At 49.0% G+C, this 14,856-nt stretch overlaps 1 protein-coding gene across 1 annotated transcript in view; it reads right to left on the reverse strand.

Moving 5' to 3' along the window:
* The window catches only part of MPRIP (myosin phosphatase Rho interacting protein), a 164,904-nt gene that overhangs the window by 24,559 nt on the left and 125,489 nt on the right, over positions 1 to 14,856 (reverse strand). The window contains exons 10-14 of the mRNA XM_065411992.1: positions 9,964 to 10,020; positions 7,009 to 7,077; positions 6,331 to 6,420; positions 5,663 to 5,772; positions 191 to 782 (exon numbers count right to left, since the gene is read on the reverse strand). Coding sequence (XP_065268064.1) covers positions 191 to 782; positions 5,663 to 5,772; positions 6,331 to 6,420; positions 7,009 to 7,077; positions 9,964 to 10,020 — 918 coding nt within the window. The remainder of the gene's footprint in view (positions 1 to 190; positions 783 to 5,662; positions 5,773 to 6,330; positions 6,421 to 7,008; positions 7,078 to 9,963; positions 10,021 to 14,856) is intronic.

Here is a 14,856-nt window from a genome sequence, read left to right on the forward strand (position 1 = left end):
CAAAGGGGCCCTATAGTGTCCACTTATCCCCTTTGCTCTTAATGCAGCAATAAATTCACCCCGTGACTGAACCGTCCAGCTATGACCCACTCTGGTGTAACATGAAGGCCCATTACCACACAGGCTACGGCAGCTCAAGGAGCCCCTTGGAGCCAAAGCCCTGGCTTGCTCCCTACTCCTCTCATTTTACCTCCTTCTCCAGCAGTGAGGTTAGCTGCTGCTTGTGGATCCCGTCGTCTCTGTCGTCCGGTTGGGCCACGTGCAGGGGCATGATGGGGATTTGCTTCTCCTCCCGTAGAGGGGTCGTCTCCACCTGGTGCCATCGCTGCTCAATCTCCACATGAACGTTCTGTGGCTTCACCTCCCCTGTGATGGGCAGGCCTGGGATCCTGTCCACGTCCATCCTCAACACGTCCTCTGGGCCTGCCCCATCAACAGCATCGATCATCTCAAAGCGCTTGCGCCTCTCCTCTCTCCGCCGAGCACGCTCCCGTTCCAGCTCCCCGGGGTCTGCGTCCGGAGCGCTGGGTTCCCTGGGGAAGGCCGTAGAGCTGCTCTTCGAGGGCTCTGCAGCAGTGGCTCTCTCCTGCGCCAAGGCTTGCTGAATGGGGCGGAACTCAGCCCAGTCAAAGGTTTTGGAGCGTCCCTCTCGCCTGCGCTCCCGGGCACGGCTCCGCTTCTGCTCAGGATCCATCTCAGCTTGGTCCGAGTCCTGCTTCTCACTTGGCTTTGGACAGGTCTCAAAGGAAGAGCTGGTTTTGCTTTTCTCTTCTGGCAAGGAGCTGTTAGGACAGAGGAGGAAAGAAAATATCCCTCAGCCCACTACAGAGATGCAGCCCACGATCACACTTGTGCCCAAAGAGCCACTGCCAGAGACAGGATCAAAGCCCATTGAAATGCCATGTGCGTTCCTGGGCATCCCTCTCCCACCATCATTGAAGCTCCTCATGGTATCGCGACTTCGGCCAGGAGCTACTGCTCTCCTTTCCCCTCAAACTCTGTGTATGAATTTAGTGCTGATGGAAGGTGCCAGCTGGCAGCCCAAGGACGCAAAGCCCTTTAGCTTATCAACAGAGCGGGGCAGCATAGGTAGCAGTGCAAACTTCCCCACGCTGTCCCCTCGCCACTGTGCCTCAGCGTTGGCTTGGGAAGCCCACTCCTCCTTCAAACACACCCTGCTAGCAACGAGAGGAGTTCTCTCTATGCTGCTCACTCGGGACTTGGCCTTCTCTGCTGAGACCACCAACAAAGGGGTCTATGGCAGTACTGGGATGTGGGCACTTGTCCACTAGGAACAGGGCTGAGGCCAACCAGCAGCCCTCAAGTGCTAACTTTATAATCATTAACACCATGGGTAGGCTTTGAACAGTACATCCCTTCTGAGCCATCCAGTCCTCACCCCATCGCCCCGTGAAGCCCTCTTTCTAACCATCATGATCCTTCCACCCAATTCATTTAATGAGGCCACAGTCATGTGTTCATTGCCATATTGCAACCGGTCACTACCACAGTGATTCTGGGATGTAGCTTCAAAAAGGCACGGAGAAGGAGGCTGAGGTTCAGCAGTGACGGAAGAGGAAGCACAGGGAAGCACATGACCATCTGGGAGGAGTTTGGTAACACCTTTACAGTTTTTCCGAGCTTGGCAAAGGCTCACCCAGGAACTTCTCCATGCCACTCTCTGTACTGAAAACACAGGCCCCTGGAATTGTGATCAACACTGTAGTCCTGGACTTGGAGACCATGTGCTCTTATGCTTCCCCCGCTGGGCCAGCAGCAGCACAAGCACTGTGCACGCTACTGCAAATGTCACTGATGGTGCCGAATGCTCAAACAAGAAAGTAAATCAAAGGAAGCAATGGCCCTCTAGTGCTGAGTTAGAGGGGAGTGGGATGGGGGAAGATGTATACTTGTCAAGCAGGAAAGGGTAAAGTTAGTAGGGAAAGGAAATGTATGTCCAAGCTTCTAAAGACAACCTATAATAAAGTCCTGGATTATTCAATAGAAATGCAGACATGCCAGCCTTGTACATGCAGATTAGAATTAAAACAAATAAAATGGCAATAAGCCAACTCCATGGAATGTGATTCCCACAGAATAATTCTGGCCCGGAGGGTCCGGGAGACATTCACTCAAACCCTGCTGGTAACAGAGCCCCAAGTGGTGCCATTTCCCAGTAACTCCACCCGTGCTGTTGAATTCACCTTCAGCTTGACCAGCCCTTCCTACCTCTGCCCTGATCTTGCTCCTTAAAGGGACAGTACCCCCACATTTGTACTTAGCTTAGCTAAGTACATTTGTGTTCAGCAAGCTTTGATGTGTCAAGCAACTTAGCTTTCTACGAGGGTGCAGTGAAGAGAGCCATAAAGCCCTCGTATGGGGCGTTCACTGCAGCCAACTAAAATTAACGCGGTACCATAACACTGGAGCTACATGCATGAAGATTGCCAGCATTTATAGTGGGCGTAACAGCAGAGGATTTCCTTGGAGCATTTACAACAAAAAGGTTCCTCCCCACCGGTGCCCCACCAAAACCCATATGTGCACATAGCCAAAGAATGCAACATAAGGGAATGACTCTGCATGGTTCCTATGCTAGTATCTTCCGATGCACTTTCACCCACAAACTACAGGCTCAGGTGGGCTTAGTTTTAAGAAACTCTTGCAGTTTCAGGTTTATCTTTGAAAACCAGCCCGGAAAGATGCTCTTCAGCTCTGCCCACCGCAGCTAACAAAAGAAACTTCCATACTGCACCATGATGAAACTGCACTATTTGAGTTCAGAGCTACTTTTGACCCTCATGCCTGAGGCCCTAAAGGGATGCTAGATGTTTCCAAAGCAAACATACAGCCAGCAAGTCAATCTGGTTAACTGGTAAAACAGCATTTTACACAAGTTAATAGTAAAGAGACATTGTCCTAAAACAGAACGGGGGTTGGGAACAAAGAGAATCCCTGGACTACCAGCCACTGTCAGAAGACTGAAATGATACAGCTCTGACCCCAGACTTCTCAAAACGACTCGAGAATGCCCTGTTGTCATATCTGTTACCGGCTTACTTCCCCTCTGCACATTCCAGAGGGGCACAGATTACATGTCACGGCATATGAATAGCATTTAGAAACGAACTGAGGAGGATGCAGTGGCACTGATCTAGAAGATAAAACGGAAGTCTTGGAAATGCCCAGCAGCCCACACATTGCCATTAATAATGCTCGACTATTTCCCACCTCCAACCCATTTTTCTCCTTCTGCTCAAATGAGTTACCTCAGCCCGCATTTGCCCTGGAAAGGCAATCACTGGCCAGGAGGTGGGGTGGAGGGAGCTTTTTAATAGCTGTGGGGAATGTCTAGTTACTGCTCCTTTTAGGTCAGGAACACTGTGTGGTAGAGTTCAAAAATGGTATGATGTTGACAGGCAACTGCAGCTAGAGCTGGCTTGGAGACTGAGCCCAAGTAGGAGGTGGATGGAATTAACAGGTAAAGAAGGACCCACTTGCTGTGCTTAGCACATGCATTGTTTTATTTTTCTGGTGGTGATTATTCTGACCCAACTAAAGCTTTTGCAGTTAGACTATGAGCTCTTTGGTGCAGGGACCATCTTTTTGTTCTGGTTTTATACAGGTCCCAGCACAATGGGGTCCTGGCCCATGACTGAGGCGCATAGGTGCTACCACAATGCAAATATTAATAATACTGTAGTTTAAAACACGTATATTTGACTTAATGGATTTCAGGAGACATAACATGGCAAATAAACAGATGTTAAAAGGGGATTAAAGTGAGTTTGGGGTATCAATCCAGCTCCTAGTGGAGAGATGCTGACATCAGCAAAACCACCATCACAGATGGTCACCTTGGGGGCAATTTCAGCAGATTTGTCATATGCTGAACTGACCATGAAGACTAAACTGCTCTGACCCCTTGACACCCGAAGTGGGATATAGATCATCACTACTAGCACTGCAGGGTAAAACACTTGCAAGCCCTTAGCCCTGCAAGCCTCCTGTGCTCTGGCTCTCAGCCTCACAGAACTCCTGTCTACCACCCATTTCAGAACGTGCCTACGTTAACAACGTTCCCCGAGATGGGCTGGTGCACCCAGCGCATTGACACATACATGAGGATAAGTGCACTACTGGGATCATATTTACAGGACAATGGTTTTCTCTACATTCAGTAGTTCCCGCTTAGTTATGGAGACACATGCTCAAATAGTTCCAATCCACATCACTGACCAAATTCACTCATTACACAAAAATTCTGAAATAAGCTAAATTAAAACTATTGCAATTGACCAAGATTTATTTTTGCTAACTTGACGAAACAGGAATTTACACAAATCCTTAGAGGTTTAACGGTCTCCTCTAATTGACTTGGTCTTGTCCATCTTCATAACTATGCACATCGGAAGATACCATTGTGGGGAAATCAAGTATCAAGACCAGGTTGCTTCTTCTCCTCTTTCTCATTTTAATTTTAAAAAGAAATGAAAATGTCAGGACTTTCTATCTGGAGTGCAGAAAACGGGGAGCATGCAGTGACTCACAAGAGATACAAACCACAGAACGTTAATACAGGAGAGAACACAGTTTTCCAACCTGGGCTTCAGCACCGATAGTTTCAAAGAGAAGTTTTTCCTGGGAATGCATGGAAATCAAACATATGCAGGAGTGAGGAAAGTGGAGGACTCCCCCCAGAGAGCCGTGAGAGATCCACCAGCCAGCTCTGTCAGGGGTAAGGGGGGGTATTTGAGTGGGGGGGGGGGAAGAGATCACGGAACATCTCTGGATAGACAGCACTGGGTGGAGAGAACTCTTCCACTGATGCTGGGGGAATCAGGCACAAATTCAGTGGCTGCCAGTTGAGTATGGATAAGAGAAAAGGGGTTAATCGTGTGGGTGCATCGTCATTCACTACACAACAGACAGCCAGGAACCCAGGGATCAGGATGTGTGTGGCTTGATGCAGTGCCAAACTACAATAATTTTTAGCTGAAAGAAAGTAAAGCCCACTCTGCCCACAGCAGCAAGGTCTGATAGCAGGTACTATATGAAATTTGTGGGTGCCTTCCTCTAGTACTGAAGGCTTTCCAACTGGACTAAGGCCACCCCATGTCTTACGTGAAGGGGAAGAAGTTATGTAGAAGGTCAGAGGAGAAGAAATGCTTCTCACGGAGCACAGACTAAAATGGGGTTCAAGCAAATTCATCTTTTAATTTCAAAACAGGCATTCGCTGAGGTGACAGGTTGATCTTGCTGAAGAGAGGAAAGGGGAAACCCAATATAACCAACCCCAAACCAGGGCTTGCACACACATCGAAGAGTGACCACGAATACAGATGCGTGCCTCTAGGTCAGGCAGGTGGGTGTGCAAATGACCATGAGCAGATGCAAGCTGGAGGAACGCTCCCTTCTGCAGATGGTTGCACATCGGTGTGCAAAACAGGAGGAATTTTGGCTCTATGCGTCTTGTGCTGATTGCGAAAACAGCAGGAGAGCAAAGGGTGTCCAGCCTAAGCCCAGAGAATGGGAGTAGCCACAACACTGAGTGGGAGGGACCAGAAACAGAGTCAGAAAGGGGGTGGGAATTTCTGCACAGCAAGTGAGAGGATAGAGGGGGATGGGTAAGATGGGCATCGTTCTTTTCCTAGTTCTTTACCTGGTCACATCTGGAGCGGCGGTGGGGCGAACGTGCTTCATGATCGTCTGGATCCAGTTTCGTCTAATCCCAGAGGTCATGGCAGAGAGGGTGAATTCCCCTTCTTTAGTCTAGGCAAAGAGGAGGAGCAAGTCAACATGGCTGATTCTATTGGGCAGCAGCACTTCCCTTCCCTTCAATGGGTTGCCAGGACTCACTCCCCAGCCCCACTCTTCATCCCTCAGTGCAGAGACTCTAGAAATCTAGGTCATAGTGCGGTACCATGTAGACAAGCCCTGAGTTTGACAGATGTCTATCACTCAAGTCCTTAAGAAGGTTTTCATTGAGTATTTGAGAGAGAGAGAACCGTCAAATCCACTCCTTTCTCCCGCTCCCATTTCTTACCAGCAACTATTGATCAAAACATGAACCAATGACTAGCCAATCACATGCTTCAGGGCACAAGCTGGTCACCACCTGAGGGGAGTCAGGAAGACACTTCCCTTCCCATAGGATAGTATCCACAGTGAGGTGTGTTATAAGAGTGGTTTCATCTGCCTCTGATCCATCCAGCATTAGTGACTGCTGGAGATGGACCACTGAGTCTGTTGGGATAAGGAAACATCTGCCACCCTCACTCCAACTCCTCCCCACAGCAGCAGTGTTCCCGTTCCCCAAAGCCTTCTTACATGGATCTGGAAGCCATAGTTTCGCTGAACTGGATATTCCGTGACGTCATAGCATGTAGACAAATCAATTTCTCCATCCAAATCAGCTGCCTGGGGAACGAGAGAGGGGAAAACTGTAGGGATTGTTGCACACTAAAAGCGTGCGCACACACGTTCAAAAGCGGCATCTAACAAGAAGCCACTTAAGAAGCTTCTCCACAAGATCAGCAGTCTCATTCTCAGCATCAAGGGCTTACGGCGAGACACACAGGAGAGCCCATAGAGACAGATTAACATGGATGCTTCAGCCCCATCAAGGGACCTGCAGAGTTGGGCTAAAGGGTGATCAAACTCCTGTTCGAGAAGAGACGTGGCTTTGATCTGGGGTTGCACCAAGCTCTGCCTCTCACTGAATACCTGAGGACTGGAAGCTTGAAAACGAGCACTCCTGGGGATGCTCTTGTTGCTGGGAGCCCCCAATTAACTTCAATGCACCCCCAGGCTTTCTAATCTTCTAGCTAACTTGCGAGGCACGAACCCAAATCCAGCCGGGAACCTGAACTCCCCACCCAGGACACAGCTGTGTTCGTATGGAGAATTGTAGGAGCAATGCTGGGAGTCGGGCCCACTGAAGTCATTTGGGACTTTGTCAGACTCTTCAATGAATCAGGTTTTAACTCTGAGAAAAGAGACACCTACCTCCTCTGCCACGGAATCCCTGTAGTATCTCAGGCTCTGATCCGTCAGCACAAACCAGTGTTTCTTCCACTAGGAAACAAACAAGGCAGGCCCTTTAACAAGCTGTTCCTTTCCCACGCCTGAGGCGGCTGCGGTATCACCTCACAGCTCACCAAGGTAAAAGTAGACCAGTCGACCATCCCCTCTGTTGTATAAACAGCTGGGCAGGCTGCAATTACCAGCTCTGTGCTCTGGTGGGGTACTCAAGCTCTCACAGCTGAAAGCCAGTAGAAAGATCAATGAGAGGGAAAGGGATGCTGAGGTGAGTCAAGCATGTGACTTCCACCTATAGGATCCTCTCCTGTCTGAGCAGGGACGTTTGTTGAGCAAACAGTCTGAGCTGCAAAGGCTCCATCACTCAATGATAACATGTGGCCATGACCAGAAAAGTCATCACAAATATGCTACCTTCTTTGGACCTTCAGAGTCCTACCCTTGCAGTTTACTGACAAGACACCGTGTTTAATGGCTGCATTCTTAGGCTTGGAAGGACGTGTTCTTTATGATTTATGAACTTGGACAGATAACATTCCTGTTTATTTCTGGAGTGTATAGGAACTGGGTGTTTTCCTTTAAAGAGTTTGTTTGTGACCCCTCTAGTGGCGTTCCCTGTCTGTTTCAGAGGCCCCCACAATCCTGCTAGAGCAGCAGTGTGTCTATGTAGCTAGGCCTTGCATTTTGCATGTAGTTAGTATCACAGTTATTTGGATCCCACCCACTGTGTTTGCAAGGGTCCTTCATATTACAGCTATTGTGTTAAGAGCAAAAAAAAAAAAAAAAAATCAATCACAATAATTTCCAAATATTTCCCCCTTGTTTTTGTCAATTTAAAGTACTGAACTATTACTATTATTTATATTACTTTTACCTCGTCATGGACCATGGGCCCCGCTGCATTAGATACTTCACAAAGCTTGAACAAAAGGACTGATCCTAAGAGCTTACAATTTACATAAGAACATGAGAACGGTCATACTAGGTCAGACCAATGGTCCAGCTAGCCTAGTCTCCTGTCTTCCAACAGTGGCCAATGCCAGGTGCCCCAGAGGGAATGAACAGAAGAGGGCAATTTATCAAGTGGTCCATCCCCTGTCATCCAGTCCCAGCTTCTAACAGTAACATAAAAATGGCCATACTGGGTCAGACCAGTGGTCTCTGAGACAAGAGACAATGGATGGATACAGACAGGCGTTTCTTTCAGAACTCACATCCTAGCACTTCATTCAAAATGTTGTAGCTAAAAATCAGTGTTTAATAACCATATTAATTTCCTTGACTTGCTGCCAGGGAGATTTCAGTTCTCCCATCCAAGAGAACCAGATCAAACAGGTCTATGCTTTCCCTTGTAAGTGTTGCCTCTCAGTTACATGCACTTGTGTTTCCAGCTCTGTTTGGCTGGAAAGAGACATTTCCTGATGAGAACCCAACCCTGCCAAACCTGAATCTCTTATCTCAATTTGTAGTCCCCACAAAAGAGCTGATTAAGTTATGATCCCAGTCTGTAGTGCTGGGCATTGATAGACAGGTCAGCGCTTGGATCTTCACCCAGCAGGCTGAGCTGCAGTGGTGGCAGGTAGGAGAGCACTGCTAAACCAAATGCACTGGATGCGCAGAAAAGCAAGGAACAAACAGGATGTCATTTTTACAGTCTGTCGCTCTCCTGATGGTAGCGGCACTTTGAGCAGAGGATGGACTCCCCACCAATTCCCCAAGCTTCAGAATCTGTAGCTTACGCAGTCCACATCGCTCCCTCCCGCACTACCTCCGCCAACAGATCGGGGGGAAGCAGGGGGACGACAGGGGGAAAATCAAGGGAGGGGATTATTTATAAATAGTAACATGAGCTCAATCACAGCCCAGTATCTGCTGCCAGCCTTTAAGACTGTGGGAGCTGAGCACTTAACCACAACCCCTCAGGGAGGGAAGGAGAGGGAGGTGGGAAGCTGGTGCTTCCATTAGTGCCTTAATGGAGACATTTTGATTTCCTCTAATTGCTCTCTCTCATTGTTCCCATGGTTCTGAGGGTGCCTGTTCTGCACCTGATTACTGATGCTGAAGAGGTGGCTGTGACCACAAGGGAGATGAGGCCAAGAGACCCAATGCTACAGCCCACGCTGACCTCGACTCCCTAGAAACCTGTTAAATGACATTCAGATGCAGGGGCCTGAATCCTCTGCGATGCAGAATGCCAGCCATTCCTGTCCCGGGTAGACCCTGCTCGCGTGGTGATGGTGAGGAGATAGGTAGAGCTCACATAGCAATGGCTGCCTGGCCTGTGCCAGGCTCTAGATTTGACCGAGTTCTCCCTGCACACCGGTCTGCCAAGATGCCTCCATCTGGTTTCCCCCAGGAGTAAAACAGGGCTAATACAGATCTACCCTTGCATTTGTTACTCTGGAAAGTGCTATATAAATGCTGAGCACTGCACATGAAGCATATAAGGAGCCTGAAATAAATAAATAAATAAGTGTGTGTGTGTGTGTGTGTGTGTGTGTCTCTCTCTCTCTCTCTCTCTCTCTCACACACACACACTTCTCCCTTATCAATCCGTTCAGGCCCTCATAGTTCTACAGCAAGGTAGGAAGCCCTGGAAATGCAGCTTCCTGTACTGTTCAGGTGTCAGCAGTCAGGGTTGAAAGCCTTTTGAGTTCATCGTTAACGAAGAATCTATCCTGCCCACACATGAGCAGCCACACAGCTGCACCCCCTGGGCCATTTATTTGGATTCTGCGTATAGCCACAACGCCATGTGCAGAAACGCAGACAGACAACTGCACCAAGCCACAAGGAAAAGGGACAGTCCTCTCCCCAGGGATGCCATGTTACAGGCGGGCTAATGCGTGGTTACATACGAATGCTGACTGACCACAGCATCCAAGATGGTGGCTGAGAAAGAGCATGTCCCACTAGACTTACCTGCCCATCCTCGTATTGCTTCGTCAGCCATCCCTTCTTGAAGTTCAGCAGGTCCGGCTGCAAGGAGAGGAAAGAAAAGGAGACATTTAGAGCTTTTTGAGGATTCAGATGAAGTGCCGGCTTCCAACTCTACCACGGAGAAATCCCACAGCAGTGATTTATACCATATAATTAAGGCTATGATTTTGTCATGGACAGGTCACGGGTAATAAACAAAAATTCACAAAAGCCGAGACCTGTCCCTGACTTTTACTGAAAATGTTCATGCCAAAATGGGGAGGGAGGAGGGTCCACCACCCTCCCCTGCTGTGGCTGGGAGCTGCGGCCCCTGCCCACTGACTGGGAGCTGCTGCGGCTGGGGAGATGCGGGAGATTCTCCCCCAGGCTGGGGAGCTGCAAGGGTTCCCCTGCTGCCTGCTCTGGGGGTCCCTTGCACCCGCGGGGGACTAGGGAGCTCCGGGGGATCCCCCCCCCATGGGGGATTCTGCCCCCCTACCCCACAGCGACTGGGATTCCCCCCCCAGGCTGGGGAGGTCCAGAGGGAGCAACAGCGGGAAAGCTGGCATAGGCAAGGCTGCTGACTTTTTAACCTGTCTAGATGTGAAGAAAAAGGTTTCTGCAAACAAGGCCTTGATGTTTCAGCGATTAGGTATCACCTGGGCGGCCACTGTCATGCAGAAGGTATTTTGCAGGGGAACACACGTGCCCTGCTGCCATTTCTTACAGAGTCCCCTTCATAAGAAAGAAAGGCTAGTAAGAAGAGAGGTAAGGAATAGCTGTCAAGTTCCCAAGGTGCCTAGCTGGAGAAGCTATTCTCTGGTCCACACTTGCTCAGACATACAGCAGCACAAGGAGCCATTGACTAGCCAGGTGTTTTAATGGTGACTGCAGAGCTGTCCTACTTTCTCCTCCAAGGCACCCAAAGTGTACAAAACTGAGTGCAGCAGTGGCTGGGCAGGGAGGAGTCATCAAAACAGAGAGCAAAAAATAAGCCAAGGAAACTGGCCGGCGGGGGAGCATCAGATGTGAGACAGATGGAAATTCTTCATCTCTCGGGGGGAAAGCAGATAGGAGGTCTCCAAATGGAGACTAGTTGGGCAAAGCTCAACATCGTCGCAGACGTTGACCAGCTAGCGGGGTCCAATCAGGCTTCGGTTTCAGGGTTTGGCAACCCAATCAGATAAAGTTTTTAAGGCCCGGCTTGACAAAGCCCTGGCTGGGATGATTTAGTTGGGGTTGGTCCTGCTTTGAGCAGGGGGTTGGACTAGATGACCTCCTGAGGTCTCTTCCAACCCTAATCTTCTCTGATTCTAAAGTTCCCCTAAGCAAGAAAACAGCCCCCATGGCTAGAAGAGCAGGAGCCAGGTGCCTCCCGCTCAAGGATTCTTTGGACTTTTGCCATTTAAGTGTAAAAAGAGGGTTGGGGAGGTGTCTATGCTAGTCCTTGCGCTGGCTGGGTAGGCAGAGATTGGGGGCAAGGGCGAGGTTTAGCAAAGTGCAAGGTTCCCCGACAGCAGCTGCACAGAGCCAGCAGAAACCTGCTCAAGAAGTTCCACTTCCACCCCCTCCCGTCACCCAAGATCCAGGTTTTGCTTCATGCTGGCCAGACCCCATACGATTAGTCTATGCTACTGGAGCAGGAAGATGACTGGGGGGGATGAGGGGAGAGAAGACGCCACCAACATGGAGTCCAGCCTATTTATCCAGAACATCTTGTTGGGTTTCTCCATTGTTTCACACCAAAGCAGTGCCAGCTGCGGTCCCTGATATGCCCCATGGGGGCAGGGAGAGGCAGAGCATCGCCTCCCTCGTGCATACCAGAGTACCCCGGTATTGCACATGAGACCTGGGGAGCGACATCCATGACTCCGCTGCTTTCGCTGATGTGACGGGGAAGTAGATTTTTCTCCAAAGCAAGGGAGGTTCTAGGGGCCCTGCCCCCCACCCAATTAGCTCTTAGGTACCAAACCCTGGAGTCTGCTGGCACAATCAGAAAGCCTGGGCCTACCTTATCCTTGTGGCTCTTCATTAGTCTCCCATCCACAAAGCCTCCTTGCCCTCACTCCCTGCCTCTATTTATAAACTCTGCCCGGCATGGCTGGCAGCTGGCAATCACGCGGTACAGTGCGTATCAACATACGGCCGAGTTCCTATTTACGAGGCCGTGAAATACCCTAGAGGTTTGCATGAAGGGAGTACCAGCATCTCATAACCCCATATGGAACCCTGGTCAGATTTCCTTATAAGTGGATTTAACAGTAGGCTGTGGCTAAAAGAACAGCCTTTAACTCTGAAGAGGGGACTTTTCCACACAGGGGTGAGCTGAAAGTTTCTTATTTCGCATCCTGTTTATTGCATATTAATGTAGGTGGTGGAAGTATTTTCCCTCCCTCGCTGATCAGCTCCTCCTTCAGCTTCAGCCTGCAGACAAGATATAATCCTGTTTTTAGGACATCACAACCTGTTGTCATGAAAGTGACGGATGCCAAGCATTGCGGCTTTGAAACCTCACAGCAGGATCAAGTCCGAGGAGCAGCTGGGAGTGGAGGAGGAGGAGAAGGAGAAGGAGAGAAGCCAGATTTAAATGAACCAGCACAAATCTATTGGCAATGGCAAAGGAAGCTGTGAACACAAGGGAAAGGAAATCTAAACAGAAATCTATTAAATCCAGTTTGTCCCCCAAGTGCGAGTGTCCTTAAGGGGAAAGGTGCCCGGTTCAGCATCACAGAACCCAGGGGAATAATACCCAAACACTGCTCCAGAAACACTACAGAATCCAAGGAGGAGACAGGAAAGAGATTCACCAATGGCCAGGACCACCCTGCATTTGCAATAGCATGACCAGGTGGGATACGCCCACTGGACCCGAACAGAGAATACCTGTTGAAAAGGCAGCCTTGAATGCTGCATGGATTTGGCACAGGTAAGAGACAGTGTTGAGTATCCAGAGCTTCCAGAAACCAAGCTCACTAAGCTACGTGAGCTGCAGCATCTTGATTTTAGGATTGGTTCACCTAATGAAAGAGCAGATTCCCTTGTGAGAGAAGGAGATGTTCTGATCAGACCACCAGTGGTCCTGGTGAGCCACAGCCTCTCTGCAGGCAAAGACTAGAGAGGAGAGCTTCAAGGTCACCCATGGAGAGTTGAAGAGAGCTCTCTACTGCTACGAAGAAACTGTACTTTGGATCCACGTTCACTTGTTCCCAACCAAGCATTTTGCAAAGGAAAGCAGAACTAGTGAAGATGTTACAGACTTTCAAGGGCCGAATACTTACTTGCTGAAAAAAAACTGTAAGGGAAGGGCAGGGTCATCATTACAGAAAAATTCTGGGAGGGGCAAAGTTCTGTCCGCGTCTAGAACGCTGTGTGTGATTATATTATATCCGGCAACGTTGGGTGGACCATACAGAGCTATGAAAAGTCTGGGGCTGAGGGGGCGGCAATTGCCCCCCCTTGCACCGTAGCAAATGACACCCCTGGGGAAGAATCTTCTATTAAAGTAGGGTAAGATCCCTGCTTAGCAAACCTTCGAAGTCTACTAGAGCTCTTACTTTAAACTTAGTGAAGCTAAGGATTTAAAAGCCACGGTAGCAAGCATGCTAAAAATAGCAGCATGGGTATTGTGGCCTGGGCAGAGCAGCTCAGGTTAGCCACCTAAGCTCAGACCCAGGGGGTTGGGTGGGCTGATTCCCGCAGCCAGCCTGAGCTGCCGCCTGTGTCATAATGCTGCTAAATGTTAGCATGCCAGTTTGAGCAGAGCTAATGTGCGTCTGTCTCCCCAGGCTAGGAGGCTCACTCCCAGCTGCAGGGTAGACATACCCTTAGGCAAATCGGTCACTGCACCCAGTGTTTGCTGCATGCCATGCACAGACGTGTGGAGAGGGGGGGGGGGGGGGGATCAGTGCCTTTGTACAAGGAACTAGAGCCAGACGAGCCAGATACTGGAACTAACAACTTGGTGGAACTAGAAGGCCCATGATGACCAGGTCCAATAGAGGGATGCACACAGACTGGGGGACAAAGGGACAGACGGAACATGGACCTAAGAGGGACCCAAGTGACTCAACCCCAGTGCTTCATCCACACATGAATGATCCGCCACAAACCAAAGAAACCCTGACAACAAAGGTGAAGTGGGTGAATGCAACTTTTAGCCTGTGTCTGAGAAGAAAGACTTGCCTGATAATAAATGTCCCAGTCCCATAGGACTAGCCAAGTCTTCAGGGGAAACTTGGAATCACAAGGTTATAAAAGAGGGGGAGAAATAAACCAGTGAGTAAATGAGGTTGGTAACAGAATTGTTCAACTTCTGTTACTTTAACAGCAGGAGTTGCAAAATAAAGGGATAAGTGGTGCAGGAAACAGTGCATATCCTGCTATTTGGACTATGCAATTCCTTGCCTTAACTAAATGGTTAACACAAAGTCACGCTTCTTGAATTGCGCAAATACTGAGTAACTTGGGAACAGTGCTAACGGTATACAAATAAAGAGTTTTTGTAGATGTACGAATCCTACAGTAAAAACTGATCTATAAATGCAATGCTTTGTGTGTGAGCGCACGCTGGGTGGGCGTGCATGTCTGTACACAAAGCTCGAACAAAATCTGTTTGCAGACAAACATGTAGCACTTATTTATAATGGGTCAGGGGTCTTATGCACAGAGCAGCATGCACATTTATACCACCCACTAGCATACAACACTGAGTAGGTGGGGGGAGAGCACTGCTTGAAGTTGTCTCATTTTGTTCTGCTAACCTTGTTTAAGTCTGGTTGGCATTTGAATCACAGAAAAATACAAAGCCTTACCGAAATTTTGTGTTGCAAAAATCATTATTTCTAAAACTATGCTGTACTCACATTGGTAAATAAAGACCTTTGTTGTCAAGGAATG

The sequence above is a fragment of the Emys orbicularis genome, chromosome 10 (genome assembly GCF_028017835.1).
Source record: "Emys orbicularis isolate rEmyOrb1 chromosome 10, rEmyOrb1.hap1, whole genome shotgun sequence".
NCBI classification, from domain to species: domain Eukaryota; kingdom Metazoa; phylum Chordata; order Testudines; family Emydidae; genus Emys; species Emys orbicularis.